Raw genomic sequence first — 23,423 nt, 5'->3', positions numbered from 1 at the left:
TGCTGGAAAACTTCCTCAGAGACTTTGATCCATGTTGACATAACAGCATCACAGTTGGTGCAGAATTTTTCATCTTGAAAACTGCAGCAGACCAGGCATCATTTTTACGGTCTGTTTTTTCCAGTTTTGGTGAGCCTGTGTGGAATGTAGTCTGTGGTGTTTCGTTTTATAGCCCATCTGCTTCAAGGCAGGATGTGTTCTGCATTCAGAGATGCTCTTCTGCATCCTTGGTTGTAAAAAGTGGGTGTTTCAGTTACTCAGTTACTGCTAAATTCTTATCAGATGTTTGGCCCCTCTCTCCTGCCATCAACCCCCCCCCCCTCCCCTCCCCCCAACACACACACACACACACACACACACTTTGGGAACCACTGCTCTAGAGGGAGGGAAAATCCCAGCAGATCCAGAAGTTTGAATTCTCAAACCAGCCCCTCCAACAACACCAACAACCATACCAAGTTCAAAGTCACTTAAATCACCTTTCTTCCCATTCTAAACTTCAGGAGGTTGTCTTGACCTAGCTAAATGTCACAGCAGTGTCACACCAATGTGACTGGTTGATAATGAGTAGCTGAAAAGGTATATATATAAAAGGATTATATACCTATAAAGGTATATAAAAGGAAAAAAATCATCAAGGCTCAGCTTATCTCAGTGATCACAAAATACACAGAGGATGCCACACCTGAGTTTCAGTTACCAATTAACGTTAGTATATTTAAACTAAAGGTGGGGAGGCCTGGCAACAAAGAAACAAAAAGGTGTAAGGTGAAATTCCACACAATGGGCCGCAGGACCCACAACTTCCTTCCTGAGAATAATGAGCTCAGAAAACAAAAATAACCAATAAAGCTTTCAACCTGGAAGGAAAGGAAAAAAAATCTTTACAAGGAAGCAGGGAAACGAGAGTGCGGCAGAAATGAAGAAAAGGGTGGGTAGCAGTTACAGTCACTGTTATTAAGTGAGAGAAATACAATGTTAGCGAATGACTCCGATAACCACACAAGCAAATGGATCGATCTATGTGTTTCAATCTTCAGATGAATCCCATGATTGTGCCGAAAAGTTTGACCACATGGTACATAAAAGAAGATTAAAGCACAGCAGATGATTATTTAATCAGAGTTAATGATTTATTAACTTTACTATATAAGTTAGTAATAGATTAACTTCCTTAAATCCACACATTGGTAGATGGAATAGAAACAAAGTGAACAGAAAGTTAAACAGTGTGATGACAGATGCTGGTGACATTTTGTTCTTTTGTAATCTCACCATCATGTCCCTAATCCCAGATACACTCAAACTGCTTTAAAGTTGCTGTGAAAACTCATTGTACTGACTCTATTGTCTAGCTTCATATTTACACCTGTCATCTTGCCGTGTCATTACTCACATGGTGAGTGCGTACCTGTTCCCCAACAGGAATCTCTCGTCCTTTGGGAGTGTGGTACAGTGTCATGCTCCTCTCCGAATGCTAATTTGTGCATGAATATGTGCATGATTGATAGAATGATAAGTGGAATAACCAGAAGTGTGTGTATGTGTGTGTGTGTCTGGTTGTAGTGGGCTGTCCTTCCTCGGCCCTCCCCACCACAGTAAATCCAGCTCTCTGGCTCTAACATCATTAAGAGGCTAAGACCAGTCCCCGGGGGCCCAGAGAGAAATCCACGTTCCTCAGTGTGTGCATGCATTATGTGCATTCTGCTTTTTTGTTCTCTGTCCTAATTCAAATTCATGCCCATGCTGTTTCTTACGTGTGGCCTGTGAAATGATCCAGCAGAGCAGTAAGTGAAGTGGAAATCTGAAATTCAGTTGCAGCAGAAACTGAAATCTGAAATAATTTTACTTTGCATCCAAGTCCATATTGTTCCCTTGAGGCTCACGTTGTCAATCCATTTTAATTCCTGTGTGTATGCGTGTGTCCAAGAAATCCATCTGCTCTCCCCTTGTTAAGATCAGCCTCAGAGGGACCCTTGAGCACAAATCCTCCCCTTCTTGCGCTTATTTACCAGACGTAAATGAAGGGAGAAACATCAGCTTCAGTATGCGAGTCCATCTCATGTCTTACAGTCTGTATATTTTTTCGTTATTACATTTGTAAAAAAAAAAAAATCACAAAAAAACACTGAAAACAAGTTGATTTCTAAAACACCTCTGATGTATAGTGATTGTCCAGTTATACCTTAGCAACACTAGATTTACTAAACCTGCGCAAATTTGCGTAACTTCCCTAAACCCAACACCTACTAGAATTACTGGCTTTTTTATTTTCTGGTGCAAGTCCTGAGGTGTTAATCACCCCTGCTGAGAGTTTCACAGGTCGTCAGCTCGTTTCTCCTCCAGCTTTTGTTGTGCAAACCACCCATTATCCTTGAGGCCTGGCACATTTGCATTTGCTCACTCAGAGTTGCTCAGATCCAAGCCAAGCCAAACCTCTGTGTTACAACCTTCAGAAATTCCTGCCATATCGATACAAAAGACACACATTCACAATATATGGGTACACAAGTCTGTTTTATTTCAAAGTGTTTCAAACTTTACAGCGTTTGCAGACCCAGTGTTCATCATCCCTGCATTTGGCACAGGTGAATTTCTGACATGTTGCACAGGTAAACCTGCTGCGATTCCTGTTGCAGCTCTCTTGCACCTGGCACTGCGTTGTCTTTCCAGACACTGGCACAGTAGCTGCAGCAGCTTCAGCAGCCTGTGCTAATATTTCCTTGTGCTGCATGAATCGGCAACGAAGTTCCTGAGCTAGAAGACTCAGAAACAATCTTCTTTTGCCTGTCCACCCTGTACATGCCTTGTACAAAATGTAGGCATTCCCCGCCGCCAGGTCCAGCATATTGTAGAAAACTGCTACTGGCCACCTGCGTGTTGCTGCTCTTATGGAATACATCCGCGCAAGTTGAGGAAGTTCACGCCGGACTTTATTCACCGTGCCCAGTAACGTTGTTTTGTGCTGCAGCAGTCTGTGCGACAGTGACAGTGAAGTAAAGAAATTGTCCGTTGTGACGTTTCTCCCATCATCCAAAAACGGCTCCATCAGTTTCATGACCATGTTCTCTGCCAGCCTCTGTCCCTTCTGACGACTGGGGTCCTTTCCCAAGTAAGGAGATGCACTGCAGACATATTTGGTGTCCAAGTCTGTGGCCATCCAGAACTTGATCCCAAATTTGTCTGGCTTTGTTGCGTTATACTGTGTGAATGGACAACGAACCTTGGTAGGGAACAGCTGTTCATCTATGGTCATGTGTTCTCCTGGAGTGAAACTCTTAGCACAGTTCTCGTTGAAGCGTGTCCAGATGTCAGAGATCGCCGCAAATTTGTCTGTTTTCACCCGTTCTGCCCGCGTGTCCTTGTCATCAAATCGAAGGTGTTGCATAATTGAAATGAATCTATCTCGGGGCATTGTCTCTTTGATTACTGGCACCAGAAATCTTTCTGACCAGCAATCCACAATGGCACCAACGGGACACATGATTGCTCTTACAAACAGGATTGAAATGAATGCCATCAGTTCATGAACTGACAAATTCCAGTCCGGCTCTGTTCTGTGGGCTTGATGTACCGTACACTCTCTGATGGTGTGCAGCATTCCCACGTCTAACAGGCAAAGGAAGCTTTGGAGCACACTTGTAATTTTACGCTGTCGGAAGATAAACAAATAGAGAATGGTAAATTTACATGAACCTCACTCTAAATGGGTTTATATAAATATCATATGTAATATGACAATGACAAACCTTAGCAGACTCTGTGGGTCCAGCTTGTGCAGTGAAGCACGAGCGATTTGCTCCTGCACTGGGTATTCCATTGTTCTCCTCTACCCACAAATTGCCGTCTTTTGCCGTGTGGCTCAGACAGGGCTTCCCAGTACCACGGGGCCTCTTCCGTGGAGGCATGTTGGGTTCTTGTTCCGTCTCCTTTTCAGATTCTTCTGAGGAGGTATCAGTGGCCTGCTGGACAAATGAAACCTCTCCTCCATCAGAATCTGCTTCGTCCATTTCCTGAAGCAAGGCCCAAGCCTGTTGCGCGGAGAGGTTCTTCCTGCGTGGCAGTGATACGGAGGCCATCCTGATGTGCGTTCTCAGAAATGCGTAGAAGAAATGATTCTCCCTCCTGGCCGGTCTGCTTTTATGCACAGCACTGTGCTGTAGTCAAGTAATGCCACTCCTACACATATACAAATCTCTCCTGGTTGGGGGAGGGTGTTTTGCACAACAAAAGCAGGAGAACAATAGAGCTGAAGGCCTGTGAAAATCTCAGCGGGGTGCTAGCACTAGAATTACTGAGCCTTTTTTCCTGCTGTAAGTCCGTACTACTACATTTACTAACCCTGCGCAAATTTGCGTAAATTCCCTGAACCTAACACCTCCTAGCACCCTGCTTAGAGGCCTTCAGCTCCATTGTAGGGTTGTAACACAGATTTTTCTCTTGCCTTGGATCTGAGCTACTCTGAGTGAACAAATGCAAATGTTCCAGGCCTCAAAGATAATGGGTGGTTTGCACAACAAAAACAGGAGGAGAATCGAGCTGATGACCTGTGAAAATTTCAGCAGGGGACTTCCACCAGAAAATAAAAAAGTCAGTTATTCTAGGAGGTCTTACCGGTAGGTTCAGGGGATTTACGCAAATTTGCGCAGGTTTAATAAATCTAGTAGTAGGGACTTGCACCAGGAATAAAAAGGCTCAGTAATTCTAGTGTTAGCAAGCCTAACTAGGTACAGCAAACCCGTAACTCTTCAGATTTTCCACATGTGCAGTTTTTGTGAATGGGGGACAAGTTTGATCCTCAACATTTCATGCGGTTGAAGGATTCTTGGTTTGGTTTTTCTTTCCAGAACTAAACGTATGTGCAAAAAGTATATATACATCTCTGTAATGTGAGCAAGTGTGAGCACCGCTATAAAAGCAGAAGTTTAACACAATTCCAAGGTGAAAAGACATCATCTGTGATCTTAGAAAAGCAATTGCTTCTGCCTATCTAGGAAGGGTTTGGCTATAAGGCCAAAGACTATCAATCTATAGCGAGAAAGACTGTTTACAAGTGGAAAACTTGGTGGCCATGATCAGACTGTGCAATTCTTAGAGAAACTGCAAAAGATGCAAGAGCTACATCTGAGACTCTACAGGCCTCAGTTAGCATGTTAAAGCGCTTAACAGTATAATTAGAAAAAGACTGAATAAATATGGGTTGTTTGGAAGAATTGGAGAAAGCCTCCTGCTCTAAGAAAGAAATGGCAGCAAAGCTTAAATTTGCAAAGCTGCATCTGAGCAAACCACAAGACTTTGGAAACAATGTCCTTTGAACAGATGAGACTAAAGTGGAAATGTTTGGCCATAATGCACAGCACCATGTATGGCGAAACCCAAATATAACATACCAACACAGTGGAGGAGGAATGATGATTAGGCCTTGTTTAAAGCCAGGGGACCTTAGCACCTTGAGTCACCACGAGCTCCTCTGTATACCAAAGTATTCTAGAGTCAAATGTGAGCCTAACAGCTAAGGCACAGCAGCAAATCTATAGCAGAATGACTGAAAAAGAAAAGAATCAAGGTGTTGTAATGAACCAATCAAAATCCAGACCTCAGCCTTAGTGAAATGCTGTGGTGTTCAACCTTAAGAGAGCTGTGCATAAAAAATTACTGCAAACCTCAATGAATTCCTCTGCAATGATATGAGCGACTGATAAAGACATACAGAAAACAGTGAATTCACATTACTGCTGCTAAAAGTGGCTCTACAAGCTACTAAATCATGGGATGGACTAAACAGTGAACATGGGGGTCCCATGGAAACCTTCTTTTTCCCATAACTGTAGCTACAGAAGCAGTATGCCTTATCTTTTACATCTAAAGTTCACAGTGAGTAAAAACCTGAACTGTGAACACTTCTGGGGCAAACCGACCTCAGAGGTAATTGTCATCTTACTTGCTAAAATTGCTGTACTGTCAGGTCAGGATATTCCTCAAGTTTACTGTGCTGAAGCTGAGCTGTAAGAACAGAAACTTCTGGTCAGCAAATGCCAGCTCAAACTTGGATTTAACCACTCTGTGTTCAGATACCTGGAGTTTGCACACTGTTTCAGTCTCTTATTTAAAGCTTTTTGATGCAGCTCACCATGCCAACACTGCACACCTCCTGCTGTCTTCACAAAGTCAGAATTTTTATTTTGTTTCCCTTTATCTCACTCGCACAACCATGCTAGAGTTACGGACAGTACACCTCAACTATTATGCATGAGACCTTGTTGCTAGGCAACACTGGCCTATGTCAGAATGTCTTTACATGCAAGATCAGACTGTGCTTTTTTTTAAGTAGTATTTTTGCAAAAGTTTTGCAGACCAGTTCGATTGGTGGTTTATCAGAACAGGCATGTGAAGGTGGAGATGAGGATATCTCTGTGTGTGTGTGTGTGTGTGTGTGTGTGTGTGTGTGTGTGTGTGTGTGTGTGTGTGTGTGTGTGTGTGTGTGTGTGTGTGTGTGTGTATTAATCTTGCTTGCTGGTCATGCACTCTGTTTTAGTATTTTTTCTTTTGCTGCCAAAATTAACCCCACAAACTTTAACATTTCGCTTTTATTAATTCCCCCGATTTACTTTAAATTTGTTTTAAGTATTTCTCACATTCATATCTCACTTACTTTGTTTTTCTTTGCTTTGTCTTTGTTTTGTGTTTTTTATACAGATTTTTTAAAGCTTCCAGTGTGGATATTGTGGAATTTTAACCATTTAAATACTGATCATTATTGTAAGGTAATTTAAAGAGTATACGTTTTTTTATAGAGAAGAAAAACAGAGAGAGATACGTGTGTGTGTGTGTGTGTGTGTGTGTGTGTGTGTGTGTGTGTGTGTGTGTGTGTGTGTGTGTGACTCATTGTACATTACATAATTTTGAAGCTGAAGGAAGTGACAGGTGGGGCGGGACAATGTGGTGTTTATATTTTGAACAGTGAAAACTGTCCATCTAATCCTCATGTTACAGTTTTTCTCAGTCGCTTTGGTGCGTTTCTCAGATCAGAATTGAAATTCTCATAACTATTAGTTCAACCTCCACAACACTCAGTCATTTGTGCACATCATAGTAGCAATTTCTCCTCTCTCTGAACAAACTGCAAATGATTTTGGACATGAATCAGTTGCTTCCATACATTTCCCTGCTGCTTTCTGACATTTCCATTTGCTTATGTCATGTCAGTCAAAAGTAATCATACCTATGGATGCTGAATAGTCATTCCCAATAAAACTAATAGTCATACATCCATTGCTTAAGTCATCACACACAAAATTGTTGAACTAGTTATCACATGCCAAATATTGGCCATCTGTCAAGCAAATCCTATAACTTTCTGTATCATTTTTCCTGGAAATGTCTCCGAAATTGAACAATTGATCTCAGGTGAATTACAGCTGTCACTCATGAGGAGGCTCTACCAAATTGGTGATTTTATGTTTACATGTATTCTACAGTGAACAAGTGACTGTAGCATATTTTTCTTTTGCACAATTCTGTAGGATTACAAACACTTCTACACAATGGAAATGTGAGACGTACGTATTCAGTGTCTCAGTTACTCCCAAGACTCCCATAACATCTACAGTGACTTTACTGCACATTTCAGATGGCTGTACAGGTAGGCCATAGTGCTGTCGTCAGCATTTTCAGGTGTCACCAATTGTTTTTGCAATGGGAAACACTGAAATTATAAACTGTCATAGTGGAAACATGACAATGCCATTTGACTATCTTGTTCATAAAGATGGTGTCAAGACTTTTCATTTTGATGGCACTGACAGTTTCATTGACATGGATACTTGCTTTTGAGGTATGGATAATCAATTCTGTGCATGTGACGTGCTTTTGCAGGCTATCCACTAGGTTTTGCAGTTTGCACTAATTGTTTTGGGAAATGCACTAACTGCTGTGCAAATGTTAATGGTGTTCTGAGAAACGCACCAAAGCGACTGAGAAAAACTGTAAGCTTCAGAGCTGAACTCGAAGCACCGCATGTCCTCACATTTGGATGTTACGCCCTAGAATAAAACAACACTATGTGACACGATCAAGGCTTTAAACCTGCAGCATCAAAATTATTAAATCTAAATATACTGTTAAACACGTTTAACGTTACTAAAAAGAAACATTTCTTTTATAAAATGCTTTTTAAATGTGTGTGTATATATAGAGAGAGATAGATAGATAGATAGATAGATAGATAGATAGATAGATAGATAGATAGATAGATAGATAGATAGATAGATAGATAGATAGATAGATAGATAGATAGATAGATAGATAGATAGATATTTTATACTGTATATTTTTAAAGCTTGAAACAAATACAGGTCACAATGGATTTTTTAAAATGTTGACAGGGATGTCCTGAGCGAAGCTGACTTTGATCTTAAGTTGGTGGCTGTGGCTACAATGTAGCTTGCCATCACCAGTGTGTGAATGTAGTGTAAAGCACTTTGGGGTTCATAGGGACTAAGTAAAGCGCTATACAAATACAGGCCATTTACCATTTTAAAATTAGGTTCTGGTAGTCCATTACTCCTACTGTCATGTAATTTTAAACTATAAAGTTTTCATTAATTCACAGAAAATGTCCTTTCCCCCCCCGTGGACTCACTGTAAGAAAAAGAAAATCTGACACCCCTGATATAAAAGAACAAATGATCTCAAATAATATAAGCAAACCACAAGGCGACTGCTGTTGTGATTTCACACTATATTAAAAAAAATTATTTGAATTGAACTTGAACATGAAATCTAACAAAGCCATCACATTCAAATGAATGCGGTTTATAGTGGTTGAGAAATTATCAGATTACCTTTCTGCAAAACACAAAAGAACTGCAAACACTGAAATATTGTTCAGGTTGACTGCAGTGAGCAGTAATCGAGGAGGAAGCAGGTGCTTGATTCTTGGCTCTGACTCTTCTGTGCTGCATGTTTTCCATGAACCTCCGGCCAATCTGTGCACGAAGTAAAACTTGCAACAGCAATTATCTCCAGGAGTTCTTGGCAAAAACGAAGGTTTTTGTAGGATACTATCTGTTTAGGGATGTGCATTTATATGTATATATATGCATATAGTGCTGCAGAACTGTATAACAGTATAAATGTTTGGTGAAAATAATACTTGGTCATGCTGACTCACGCGAAAGGTCACTTTTCACAAGAAAATGTAAATTATTTTAAACAGTACCTATTATGCTCATTTCCAGCTCTATTTTGTTTGGGGGGAGATCCACTAGAGTAGCTTTGCATCCATCACTGTTCAAAATTATCTTGACTTATGTTTTACAAGGCCTCACTTGATCCTCTGTGGCGGAACAAGGTTTTTAACCTTCTTTTAAAGGCACCTTGCCATGGAAGCCAACTTTCCTTTGATTGGCTGGGTTTGAACATCAAGTGGGTGGGGCTTCTGTGCTATGTCCCTGAGATGACCGTAGTGAGAACATCCGGACTCTACGTGCCCTTTAAGTGTTTTAATGCTTCATTTCACCTGATGATTTTGCCATTGATTCATTTTATCATTGCTACAGGTTTTAGGATTAACACACATGTTAAATGAGGGTGAAAACTGGCCTCTTGTATGCCATACATTAGTCTGGTAAGGTGATAATAATCATTTCATTTTATGTTCTGCAAAGGTAATCAATGTCTGTAACTGAAAAAACAGAATCTTAACCTAAAATAAACCTACTTTAACCTAAAATTCATCTGCCCTTGACCTGCAGTTTGCTACATTAAGATTTAAATAGATGGAAGTCCTGTGAATAATATACCGTAGCAAAGTACCATCCGGCTGTAGTTAGGTCAGTGGGGGATTAGTCCAGTGGGAGGTGGTGTTGCTTTGGATTGGAGTGGGCGTGCTCAGTTTCTCTTTCTCAGTGACCATTTAGCTATCGGTAAGCATTTCACGGCGCTTGTATAAATATTCATGTTGTCACGTGTGGGTGACTGGAAGAGCTGGACAGATTTACGTTTGTTTTCATCAAATTTTATCAGTCACGGGCCCTCCGTCCCCCATCCCCCTCGCTCATCACCCTCTCTCTCTATTCTTCTTTCTATTCCCGTTACTCTGCGGTCCACTGTTAACACAGGTCTCGTTGTGTGTGTGTGTGTGTGTGTGTGTGTGTGTGTGTGTGTGTGTGTGTGTGTGTGTGTGTGTGTGTGTGTGTGTGTGTGTGTGTGTGTGTGGTGTACCCTGGTAGTTTTCCATGAGGGAAGGTTGTGAGGGCCCCAGGGGAAAGTCTTTACAGAGGGGAGGAGTCAGCATAGGAATTCTGTGCGTGTGTGTGTGTGTGTGTGTGAGAGAGAGCGAGAGAGAGAGAGAGAGGGGGGGGGGGTAAAGTGATTATGATAATGAAGAGGAATGGGTGATGTGGGGGAAGTTACAGGTGTATGCACGTGTGTGTGTGTGTGTGTGTGTGTGTGTGTGTGTGTGTGTGTGTGTGTGTGTGTGTGTGTGTGTGTGTGTGTGTGTGTGTGTGTGTGTGAATGAACTCCTACTAAGAAATAACTAGCAGGAGAGTGAAAAAAAAGAAAACTCTAGAGTACAAAGGGCATCTTGAGTGTGTGTCCTTCTCGTGTGCAGTGTCAGGAACTGAGATGGTATTGTACAAAAGGTGAATAGAAGCTGGATAGGAGAGACTAAGAAAATGGACAGATAAGAGCTTGAAGGAGAGTGAACTCAAGACAGAAAAAGTGGGGAAATGAAGACAAGGAAATCCTTTGTTGTGATATGCCTGTGTCCTTTCCAAGGACAAGATGACATTCCAGTACCATCATGTGACAAGTCTCCTCCTCTCTTGTCTGTTCGGCTCCTCCTTTCCGACGTTATCGTGTCCCTCCCCTGACATTTTCCTCTGCTCTTAGCTTCTCCCAGCAAGTTGCCTTTCTTTGTCCACTGTGGTGAAGGAGAGGTTAATGAGAAGGTGAGAGACTTTTAAGTGTATAAGGCCGATTCCAGAAAGGTTGTGAGGCTGTGTAAAATACAAATAAAAACTGAATTTAATGATTTTAAAAAATGTTGTGAACCCACATTTTTATTCACATCAGAACATAGAAAACGTGTCATTTTAAGAAAAGAAAAAAGGTCATTTTGAATTTTATGGGAGCAATCTCCAAAAAAGTTAGGACCGGACCATGCTTGCCACTTTGATATGTTATTCTAGCTGCTTAACAGTCCTGGATCTACTTTCTTGTATTTTTCATTTCATGAATGAGTTCAGTTAGTGGTGAATCAGCCTGCACTTTCTACTATCAAGTCATGCTGTTGTAATAGATGCAGGATTCAATTTAGCATTGTCTTGCTGAAATGTGCAAGCCCTTCCCTGAAAAAGACTTTGAATGGAAACATGCGTTGCTCTAAAACCTGGATATACCATCATCGCAGAGGGTGACTTTCCAGATGTGCAATCTGACAATTCCATAGACATTAATAGCCCTTTTCCACTAGAACCTACTTGGGTGGCTTGGCACGGCTCAACTTGGTTTTTAGGTTATTCTGTTAGGTGAAAAACCATAAAACCCCGGCCGGGGTTCCAAGCAATCTGAGGCAATCCAAAAATGTGACGTCAACATACTGCATGCCATCGATTCGCTAGTCAGTGGCATCACTCGGTGAGTCATCCTCTATAAAAATCAAAACCGCCATTTTTGAAACCTAGAAACCAGGAAAATGGCCACACAAAAGACAACACTGTGTTCCCCGAGTCTGATAAAAAGCCAAAGACCAAGCAGCAGGTATACCATCGCCTTGACGTCCTCCATCGTTATGGTGTTCGTGTCACTTATATATGACATCTTGGGACTTTTTGCCACGTTGCTATAACAACCCTACGCACATTAGGTGGTACTCGATTGTAACAGAAAACGACCCAAACCGAGTCGAGTTGAGCTGAGTAGGTACTTGTGGAAAATGGCTATAAAGCTGTCTCATACCAGCACCAATTCAGACTTTTGATAACTGATGACAGATTTACTCATTTTAATTTTTTGACCACAGAAGTTTTCTACTTTGCCTGTGTTCATTTTAAACTAACCTTTGCCACGGAGAAGATGGTGACATTTCTGGTTATGATCCTCCACCCATTTTTCTTTATTCCTTACTTCTAAAAAACTTTGCTAATTAACCAAATTAGATAAAAGTGTTCCTCCAGCTGTTTCGGTTTACGTCCCTCTACTTTGTCCTTCTACCAACATATTGAGATGTGTTGCTGCCATCACGTTTTTAGATGAAACAATACTTCTCATGAAATAAGAAAATGTCTCAGTTCAAACATTCAATGTGTTTCTCTTTCATTTAAATGTCTTTTCTATTGCAAGTTTCTATACAGGCTCAGTAACCTTTTTTTTTTTTTTTGCCTTAACTTTGATTAAAGACCAATAAATAAATAAATAAATTCACTCTAGATTTCCAGTGAAAAACGTTCCAGGAATATATGGTTAAATCCATTGTTTGGAAAACTGAGCATTTCACTTTAGGGGTAATCAGCCCTAATCCACCACCTAGATTAGAGGGGATTTACTCATTATTAACTCATGCACTACAGGTCTGCCAGTTTCATGCCCACTGCTTATTACATTGTAGAAAAGAATATTTCCATCAACCTCAAGAATAACAGGAAAAACATCGCTGTGTGTGGGTGCAGTGATTGTAACAAATTTCAAGAAAATAGAAGAAACTGAAATACATACAGGGAGTGCAGAATTATTAGGCAACTTAACAAAAACAAATATATACCCATTTCAATTGTTTATTTTTACCAGTGAAACCAATATAACATCTCCACATTCACAAATATACATTTCTGACATTCAAAAACAAAACAAAAACAAATCAGCGACCAATATAGCCACCTTTCTTTGCAAGGACACTCAAAAGCCTGCCATCCATGGATTCTGTCAGTGTTTTGATCTGTTCACCATCAACATTGCGTGCAGCAGCAACCACAGCCTCCCAGACACTGTTCAGAGAGGTGCACTGTTTTCCCTGCTTGTAAATCTCACATTTGATGATGGACCACAGGTTCTCAATGGGGTTCAGATCAGGTGAACAAGGTGGCCATGTCATTAGTTTTTCTTCTTTTATACCCTTTCTTGCCAGCCACGCTGTGGAGTACTTGGACGCGTGTGATGGAGCATTGTCCTGCATGAAAATCATGTTTTTCTTGAAGGATGCAGACTTCTTCCTGTACCACTGCTTGAAGAAGGTGTCTTCCAGAAACTGGCAGTAGGACTGGGAGTTGAGCTTGACTCCATCCTCAACCCGAAAAGGCCCCACAAGCTCATCTTTGATGATACCAGCCCAAACCAGTACTCCACCTCCACCTTGCTGGCGTCTGAGTCGGACTGGAGCTCTCTGCCCTTTACCAATCCAGCCACGGGCCCATCCATCTGGCCCATCGAGACTCACTCTCATTTCATCAGTCCATAAAACCTTAGAAAAACCAGTCTTGAGATATTTCTTGGCCCAGTCTGGACGTTTCAGCTTGTGTGTCTTGTTCAGTGGTGGTCGTCTTTCAGCCTTTCTTACCTTGGCCATGTGTCTGAGTATTGCACACCTTGTGCTTTTGGGCACTCCAGTGATGTTGCAGCTCTGAAATATGGCCAAACTGGTGGCAAGTGGCATCTTGGCAGCTGCACGCTTGACTTTTCTCAGTTCATGGGCAGTTATTTTGCGCCTTGGTTTTTCCACACGCTTCTTGCGACCCTGTTGACTATTTTGAATGAAACGCTTGATTGTTCGATGATCACGCTTCAGAAGCTTTGCAATTTTGAGACTGCTGCATCCCTCTGCAAGATATCTCACTATTTTTGACTTTTCTGAGCCTGTCAAGTCCTTCTTTTGACCCATTTTGCCAAAGGAAAGGACGTTGCCTAATAATTATGCACACCTGATATAGGGTGTTGATGTCATTAGACCACACCCCTTCTCATTACAGAGATGCACATCACCTAATATGCTTAATTGGTAGTAGGCTTTCGAGCCTATACAGCTTGGAGTAAGACAACATGCATGAAGAGGATGATGTGGACAAAATACTCATTTGCCTAATAATTCTGCACTCCCTGTATTTGAGATTAGGGTACACCAGCAACCTGTTGCTAATTTAGAATCACCAGTTAACCCTACATGCATGTCTTTGTGATGAAAACCAGAATACCTGGGGAGAATGTGCATCACACAGAAAACCACAAACTGACCTGAAGGTTCAACCCCAGAATCTTCCTGCCATGAGATAACAGTGTTTAGCTCCATACCACCATGCTAACCAGGAAACTAACTTTTCTTTTCATGTCAGACATAACGGTGACCACTGACCGAGTCATTCAAGGAAGTGAAGGCAGTTTTTCTGTGGAAGGCAGTTACAAGAATCTCCTTTTTTTTTTTTTAAAGCTTTCTCAACAAACACTGCCACACAGCTGAAACAAACGCTGCATGACTTTTGAAAGGAAGCTGATAGCAATGACTCAGTGCTATGTTACGCATTCCAACATGTGCTTTTTCACAGTTTGTACTTTTTGTGATCATCCCAGTTCAGGACTTTGACATATCTTTTACCTAATATGTATTTAGTCTCGAATATGTTGCAAGTGAGATGCCTTTGAACACATACAACAGTGCGTAGCCATTTTCTGCTTCGGGCAAAACCTTTGTCATAGCAAAACTGGCACAAACAAAATCTTGGTTTTAAGACAACAATTATGTCATTTTAATTTGGTAGCTGCAGCCATAATTAGTGAGTATGTGCATGTTTACAACTATGGAAAGGCATAATGACAACTTAGAGCTATATCTGAAATCAGCAGAGGTAGGTGGCTGAAGGCCTGCGCCCTGGATGTTTATTTTTTGATAACAGTCTCTTGAGACAAACACAAGATTTGCTCAGACAGTTAAGCAACAGCATTTGATGGTCTTTCTTAAACACATTCACTGAAACCAATCTCCTGATCTTTTGACCTTAGTTTGACTCCCAAACAGACTGCATATTGACTCTATGATTGAATTGTGTATGACGGAAACATCACAGCTGAGAAAAACAGACCATGGTGTCAGGATGCAACTTTTTGAAATTCTGCTATGGTTTTTTTTTTGTTTTTGTTTTGGTCAAACAAAAAAGTGAATCCACATTTTTATACCCAAATTTGAGCCGAAACACCAGACTTCTCCATTTTGTTAATTACCAGTACTGTTAACTTAGGGCAGCAATGGCATAAACTTCACTTTGGGTGGTTGTCTAGTAAAGCAGAGCACAATTTGTGTCTTTTAAACAAATGCCTGGTTTGATTCTGCAGGAGGGTTCTTCCACTTAAAAGGGAATTTTTCCTTCCCACTGTCACCAAATCCCTAGCTCATAAGGGGTCATATGATTGTTGGGGTTTTCTCTGTAGTATTATTGTAGGGTCTAACTTACAATATAAAGCACCTTGAGGCGACTGCCGTTGTGATTTGGAGCTGTATAAATAAAATTTAATTGAAAAAAATGTAATTGAACAATTTGCAATGTTGCTATTCTGTAATAACACATATATTAAATTAAATACTCAGTCTTGACTTTATATTCCTAATGTACTGTCTTCGTTTAACTACAATGCATTTAAAACAAACCTTTAAAAGCAGTTTTTGACAGAGGTGGCACAGAGATATTGTGGGAGACCTTAAAACACACAAACTAAAGTAATGAAAAATGTGCTAGTCCCTCTGCAGCAGAAGGTGAAACGCTGGAATAGCGGTGCTTTGAGCTAAATATTTACGTCAGCATGCCTACATGTCTACGTGCTCACAATAACAATCATCACTTGCTGACATTTGCTTGTTTGCGGTGTTCAAAAAGCTTAAAATTTGCTAAACACAAAGAACAACAGAGATTGGCTCGTATTTGTTTGTTTTCACACATATTGGCAGATTTACCTGATGATGGTTCTTGATGTGACGTAGAGAGCCACATTTCATGGTGACCAAAACAAGTACTAAAAAAAACCCTTAAGCCTTAAGGTGATTGCTGTTGTGGTGTACAAATAAAACTGATTTGAATTAGTGTGAATGTGTGTGTGAATGGGTGGATGACTGGATGTGTAAAGCGCTTGGGGGTCCTTAGGGACTAGTAAAGCGCTATATCAATACAGGCCATTTACCATTTTTTTTATTTTATTTGTACACCATGACTTTGGTAATGACTGGAATTTAAATATTCCAGTCATGACCAAAATAGAAGGTTGAGTCCAGGAGCCATTGGACTGATGTTGCCACCACAGACTGAAAGACCTAAGGACTGCCATGATGCAACAGTTATATAATACTTTACCTGCAGGATGCATCAGTGTCAGAACTCCAGGTGTTATTTTTTTGTCTGTAGATGACAAGTGTTGAGCTAGAGCTGCAAGTGCAGGCACGTGGGCAAAGCTTGCCAAAGAGACGTTCAGTGCTTTCAGACAGATAGGTGTCCTCAGATTATGTAAAGGATCTATTTTAACCCATGTTACCATGTTGACCCAAACCTAACCAAACTGTCATCAAAAAAGGCCTGAATTTAGAAGTCTTTCAGTCTTTAGGGAATCATCCAGAAAACCCATAAGACTTGTGGTGAGAAGAAAATCACTAGCACATTACTTGCATGTGGTGGTCATTTTGGTATGTGTCTGTTAGCAAACTAGCTTGCGTCCACACTGGGGTTTGCACATTGCAGTATGTGTGCATGAATGTGTGAGAAAGAGTGAGCTCAGACAGTAGCTCTTTGTTGCTGTTGCCAGGATTTTGGATCAGCCAGGCTGAAAGTGCCTACAGTGACTCTTTCTTCCTTTATTCTCTCACTAGTTCCTTGTGCCACTATACTACAGTGCACAGTGCTGGGAAATGTAAAACTATAACGTCACATCCAGTGCTGAAAAGAGAAGTCTTACATAGCTTTTAATTTCTATTTTATTTGTTCAGTGGTTACATTTTAAAAGATTCAAATCATTTGTACATTAGATATTTTACATTCTGTCATCGGTTGTGATCAACCCCAAATTAAATATCTAATTTTTGGTGTGAGTTCTTACAAAATGGAAAATTAGTGCAGAAATGTATTAAAACATGTGCCAGCGCACGTGAAAATACAGTATTTAATAGTTTATACAATTCCACAAGCTTGAAAGTCAATATTTAGGTTACCACCTTTGTTCTTCAACACAGTCTGAACTCTTTTAGGCAGCTTTCCTGTCATTTCTTTAAGTAGTCTTCAGGAATTGTTCTCCAGGCTTCTTGAAGGACATTCAAATCTCTTCTCTGGATGTTTCTGCCTTTTGTTCTGTTCTCTGTCAACATGATCCCACACTGCTTCGATAATGTTTAAGTCCAAGTTCTGGGGAGGCCAATCCATGTCTGATAGTGCTGGATTGGCCTCAGATCAGGGATGGGATGTGTTTCAGCATCAAGCTCATTATAAGCACATGAAGGAATGTGTCAAATAAACCCTTAATCTTCATCTGATGTGCTAAAGGATTTGCATTTGTGACTTTGATGAATATGAAGTTGTGAAGAATATTAACACAAGCTTTAGGAAAACTGCACATGAAAGAAAAAAATCTGTCAGAATCATTAAGACAAGTATTGATTCCCTATTTACTTCTGTACCAACATGGTTCAGTTTCAACTGCCTGTTTGCAGCTTTGACCATACAATAATAGCAATAACCTGAATTAGAAAAATGCATCCCTCGCCCTGTCTGTCTCTTTCTCCCTCCATCTTCCTTTTTTCATTCCTTTAATTGCAGCTGGTAATCCTCAACCAGATTAAATGGATGTGCAGGGTCTATGTGCGTGCGCCTGTGTGGTCTGAATGAACGACACATAGATCTCTCAGAGATTACATGATCCCTGTCATCATCTCCCTGGGTGAAACTGACGAGAATCCAAATCCAATTTACTCTCCACTGACGTCCACTCGTACCAGGAATACGATCTGGCAGCTTGTAAAGCAGCTAAACTGAACCACTTAGGATTTTCTTCATGTCAGAGAGGATGCCATGTGCGTTGCCGTAGCCTAGTTTGATTACACTTTGATCTGTCAGCTGGCCTATTTCTAGCTGACACTGCAGCTGATTTGAATGTTTACTAATTACACAAGCATTTTGTTGTGGTGCAAACAGATTTCAGAAATTCTTTCATCTCTCTTGGCCTGCAAGGAACCAAGCTTCTGGTAAATGGTTGGTTGTAGAAACTGCTGTGGACGCCCTCTGTTTTATGCCTTATCTTCTCCTTTCATACACAATTTGACCTGGTTTTTGAATTTCCTCATTCAGGTGACTGACTTAACCATTGAAGAATATGCATCCATCAGAAGTCACATCATCAACACATCCCATAACATTGCTTCCACCATGTTTGATAGATGATGTGATATGCTTCTTGATCTTGTGTTGTTCTCTGCTTTTCTATATTTTTCTCTTTCCCTCATTCTTTATCTTGGTTTCATCTGTCCAAGCATCTTTTTCCCCCTTCTGGCTCTTTTAGAGGTTTAGGGTTTTCTGTATAAGCCATTCCTAGGCTCAGAAAATCCCCTCATTCATATAATCAACTTGATTCATTTCTTTCCATCTTGTTTTTGTCCTACTGGCTTCTTTGCCAGTCATGTTGATGTTATGTCATTCTTTGATATTGGTGACAAATGTGGTCTGACAAACTTCAACACCATCTTGGACTATATCTGGCAGCAATAATCCTTTTTGTGGTGTTCTTCTGGAGGCACTAGTTCTGCTGAGGGACTCCAACAAGAACCTGTAGGAGGTAGAGAACTGATCCAATGTAATAAATTAACTGAAAATGTCAAGTAGACCAAAGACTACCAGCTGCAGTTAGAGATGAAAGACTTACTAGAAAAAACTAGTTATTTATTTACTACTTACCAGGTAAACTATTCACAGAGGAGCACCTTATAAATAGTAGTGTTTAACATATGAATGGGAGCTGTGATGCATGGACAAAAATATTTAAAAAGTAAAATGTTGCCAACTAAAGTGATGGGATTAAAAAAAGATTAAGAAAACTACTTTGACTGTTTATTTGATTTTTAACATTCTGATAAAGACTAAAAAAATTATTAAGGTGATGGGACCAAGTACAGTCCAGTTTTGAGTACTTATTAGTTTGCTAAAATGGCAGGCTTCTAATTTAAACAAAATCATATTTAGTACAACTAATTTAGGGCAAAGGTTGTTTTTTTTTTTATAACAGTAGTCCTCTGTTTGATGACAGAAAACAAATATGCAGCATTTAGCTTCATATCCATATATTTTTTTCTGACCTCATTTGTTTTTTTTTTCTATATTTGTATGAAGTGGAAACCAAGAGAGACAAAAAGTTGTTTTTTGTTTTTGTCCCTTTCATTCATGGCAGCCTCAACAAGAGTCTGTTTTCTCTTTTGTTGACCTTGGCACAGATATCCCAGCGTGTCCACAGAGTCTCTGACTTCTTCATCTGGAATTACTCTCTGCAAAGAAACATTTATGTCTGAGGCTATATAGCATGTTTCTGTGCTGTACTTAAATTTTTATTTTTTCTGTGAAAATTGGCCATTCTGTGTCTGTTTGATCAAAAGCAACCCAAAATTACTGCTAAAACTGAAACCTAAAAATGCACATGCTGAGCTAAATTCTAAACACCAAGAATAAATTACAGTTCTCCTTTTTTCAAGCTTTAGACAAACACCTAAGATGGAAATTTTGAGTATGTGTGTGAAGTCTCTTTTAGGAGTTATTAAGTCCTACTGGGAGTATGTCAGGCTGACTTAACATTATGAAGTTTTCTCTTAAATGCTGGCAAAGTAAAACTAATATTTTAATTCAACTTACTTTTACTCAATACTTTTCATTTTGACTCGGTGTACCACCCCAGTGGATTTTAATTCAAGCAATCACAATGTTAATAAAGTGCAGACTTTCAGCTTTAATTCAAAATATCTAACTTGCATTAACTGTTTATGAATTACAGACATGGTTTCTTTACTAGTCAACTGGCTAATAAGAAGTTTCATGGCCAGGTGAGACTTATTGCCTATTCCAGAACCAGTTATACAGATGGTAAATGGCCTGCATTTGTAAAGCGCTTTACTCAGTCCCTAAGGACCCCAAAGCGCTTTACACTACATTCAGTCATTCACCCATTCACACACAGGCAATGGCAAACTACCAGATACTGGTGGTGGTCAGAGGGCCCGGTGGCGCCTGTGTCCGGCAGCCTCGCCTCTGTCAGTGCGCCCCAGGGCAGCTGTGGCTACAATGTAGCTTGCTATCGCCAGTGTGTGAATGTGTGTGTGAATGGGTGGATGACTGAATGTAGTGTAAAGCGCTTTGGGGTCCTATGGACTAGAAAAGCGCTATACAAATGCAGGCCATTTACCATTACCATTTACATTGTAGCCACAGCTGCCCTGGGACGCACTGACAGAGGCGAGGCTGCCGGACACTGGCGCCACCGGGCCCTCTGACCAGCACCAGTATGCAAACATGGGGTTAGTATCTTGCCCAAGGATATTTGGCATGCAGCCAGGAGGTAGCCTGGGATCGAACCACCGACCTTCTGATTAGTGGCTACAGATAAAAGAGTTGGAATTGATTCCAAGCGTTGAAATTGCATTTGGTAGCTCTTCACTCCAAAGTGATGTAAGCGGAAGTGAAAGTGGCCAAATTCAACCTGCAACATCAAAAGGCCTTAAAGACCACAGAAGAAGTCTAGGAAGTGGATGATCACAGAAGTATTTCCATGGTGAAGAAAAACAACTTCACAACATCTGACAAAGTATCACTGTCAGGGTCTACAGGTTTGTCAAGGTTTACAACAAGGTGCACAGCGCTGATAAATGATATGACATGCAATCTATACTTTCTGCAAATCGATGATGACCCAAATCATACTGCAAAAGCAACCCAATGTTTTCTGAGGGCAAAGAAAGGGGATATTGTTCAATGGGCAACTCAGTCACCTGATCTGAACTCAACACAGCTGCTTTTCAGTTCCTTTAAACAAAACTAAATGCAGCAAGACCGGCAAACAAGCAGCAACTATGGGTGACTGTACAGCATCTCAAGAGAGGAACCATGATGTTTGTTGACAGCAAGGGAATAAAAACAATTCTTATATTTATGAAAATAGTTTGTGCAATTACTTTTAGGGCTCTGAAATAGTTTGGTTAAAACCCTTGAATTAAAGCTGAAAGCCTGCACTTTAGTCGCATGTTGATTGTGTTATTTGCAGTCCACCTTGATGTCATGTACAGAGACAAAATCATAAAAACTGTGTTATTACAACCTAACCTAAACCTAACAACATTATTCACCTGGCTGTCCCAATACAGTGTTCCCACCCTACCTTCTGGGAACCATTGGTATAATGTACTGAAGTCTGTAATCCAGCTGGGCTTTTTAGTATCTTTACTTGTCTTTGAAGTTCATGTTAAAAGCTCATTACAATTTTATAATATTGTTATAAAGGTACAGCCAGTTCTTATCTCTGGGGTGTCAGTTATTTCTGTTTGGTCAAGGCTCCTTTAGGTGCAACGTGTGCTTTGGTGGCGGTGCTCTGAAGTACTGAGTTATGGCATGAGTGAGACTCGGCTGTTACTTCCAGCTCATTTCTTCAGCAAGAAATATTTTAGCTTTTCTCACATTCAGTGTAAAGTTCTTATTTTTCAATGGTATTGGTAGCAGCTTGATTGGGTCTTGGTGATGTATATTGTGGTTGCTCTGTTTAGGCCTGAATGTTTTTATGATAGTATTTGTGTCATTTCCACAGTGTGTCTTTTTTTCCTGTCTCCCTCAACAGGCCGTGGCAGATGGCTGCCTGTCCCTGACCCAGAGGTTTCTTCCTGTTAAAAGGGAGTTTTTCCTTCCCACTTTTGCGTGCTTGCTCATTGGTGTTGTGTGGTTGTTCATGTTTTCTATCTATTTTCTTTATTATATCTCTTTTATTATTTTACAGTCTTTACCTTACAAAATAAAAGTCGGTGCAATAGCATCAGCAAACTCTTAATTATCTTACCTAAAACAATCTGATGCATTTAATGTCATTTTAAATCGTTTTTCACCTGGTCATCCATGTCACATCCTCTTTGTACTGCCCCACAGCTTGGGAACGACGGTTGGGAAAGACAAAGCATTGCCGATAATACTGATGCTATCACTTTTTTTCCCTTGGGAATTGAAGGCATTACTAGTCAGTGTTTTCATATTTGGGTACACTGCAGGGAGACGCTTCTGCACACATTACATGTTTTAACAGCCTTAAGCTCAGAGAAAATCTGTCATGTCATTATTATTTTTGCCCTGAAAAACATAACCAGGTAAGGAAAGATATTTGCCAATCAAAATTTGCATTATAAAAAAAATCATTAAAAAAATGTAAATATTTTTTAAAAAATTAATAAAAACTATATTTATTTTAAAATAACTGAAAGTAATAATTCTGATTCAAAAATATTTAAAAGTCTAAATAATCTTTCAAAATAATACTTAATATAAGACCATGATACTCTAAGGACGATCTAAAAAAAATTGACTAACTCAAGCAATCAAAAACTGCATTTTGTTGGGTATCCACATGAGTAACCATATATTCACACGTTAAAATCCCTGACTGTGCAGAAGAAATAAACATTACTACATATAAATAAATAAAATTAATATACAGCTTTTCTTTGGTCTAAAATAAGCATGTCAACATTAGCTTTTAACAGCGTTGTCGGACCTATGATCCAAAATTTTTCAGTTGTCAACTGCGTTTTTCACAAACTTGTGATTGCTCATGTTGGTTATGTCCATATTTTATATACAGTTGGTGGTCTGCCCCCATCTTCATCATCATGAGATAATACAGATTCCCACAGAGTTTAAGTATCTCATGAATTTTGCTATGGCTTTGCTAGGTTTAAGGCCTTAACCTTTGATGCATAGAGAGTTAATTTGACTGCGAGCATGTTGTAGATGAACAAATATACATGATGATATGTGCTGTTACAGCACGAGGATTTACTGTCTCAGTGGGGTGGGAAACATGCTGTTCTTATCCCGTGGCTGTAATTTGGTTCAACTGTGGTTGCATTTTACATGTCTGTGCCTTTTTTCTCATCACTCCTCAAGTGAATGTTTTATATCAAATTAAAAATAAACTGCACAAAGTCACATTTATTTAATGGATATTTTTGATTCCAAGTATCTGTAGGCTTTGTGCTGTCTTGTACAAGACCTTGGGCGGGGGAAGGGGTCCTGAAGAAATCTTGAAGAAGCCTACAATAGGAATAAGATGTAGCAAACAAGTCACACATTTTGGCTGTAATCATATGATAGCTTCTCAAGTAAAGAACAGATGTATGTATATTTGTCAGGCATCTCTGGAGGAGTAGAAATGACAGCAAGGCAAATGTT

At 40.1% G+C, this 23,423-nt stretch overlaps 2 protein-coding genes across 4 annotated transcripts in view; one reads left to right on the top strand and one right to left on the bottom strand.

Annotated features, from left to right (window-relative positions):
- LOC308394181 (sodium/potassium-transporting ATPase subunit alpha-1-like) overlaps nt 1-23,423 on the top strand; it is a 62,818-nt gene that overhangs the window by 18,393 nt on the left and 21,002 nt on the right. Inside the window, exon 1 of one of the 3 annotated variants that reach the window (XM_080878378.1) lies at nt 10,940-10,955. The exons of the other annotated variants lie outside the window; for them this stretch is intronic. The gene's annotated coding sequence lies outside the window, so the exon portion shown is untranslated. Of the gene's footprint in view, nt 1-10,939; nt 10,956-23,423 lie in introns of those variants that run through there. 3 annotated transcript variants of the gene reach the window in all.
- On the bottom strand, nt 2,484-4,136 carry LOC308393423 (uncharacterized protein). Its single transcript, XM_080877177.1, has 2 exons — nt 3,750-4,136; nt 2,484-3,652 (listed from the first exon to the last, which is right to left on the bottom strand). Exons 1-2 carry the CDS (start codon nt 4,077-4,079, stop codon nt 2,534-2,536), a joined length of 1,449 nt encoding a protein of 482 aa, XP_080733303.1. The 5' UTR covers nt 4,080-4,136; the 3' UTR covers nt 2,484-2,533.

This window comes from Rhamphochromis sp. 'chilingali' (assembly GCF_963969265.1).
Source record: "Rhamphochromis sp. 'chilingali' genome assembly, chromosome: 3".
In the NCBI taxonomy this organism is placed as follows: Eukaryota; Metazoa; Chordata; class Actinopteri; order Cichliformes; family Cichlidae; genus Rhamphochromis; species Rhamphochromis sp. 'chilingali'.
This window is presented reverse-complemented; position numbering and strand designations above follow the sequence as displayed.

Excerpts from the sequence above, each read along its gene's own strand:
- LOC308393423 (XM_080877177.1), bottom strand. The coding sequence starts at position 4,079 with ATGGCCTCCGTATCACTGCCACGCAGGAAGAACCTCTCCGCGCAACAG. Across the intron at positions 3,653-3,749 it reads GACCCACAGAGTCTGCTAAG|CGTAAAATTACAAGTGTGCT; the intron begins GTTTGTCATTGT and ends ATCTTCCGACAG.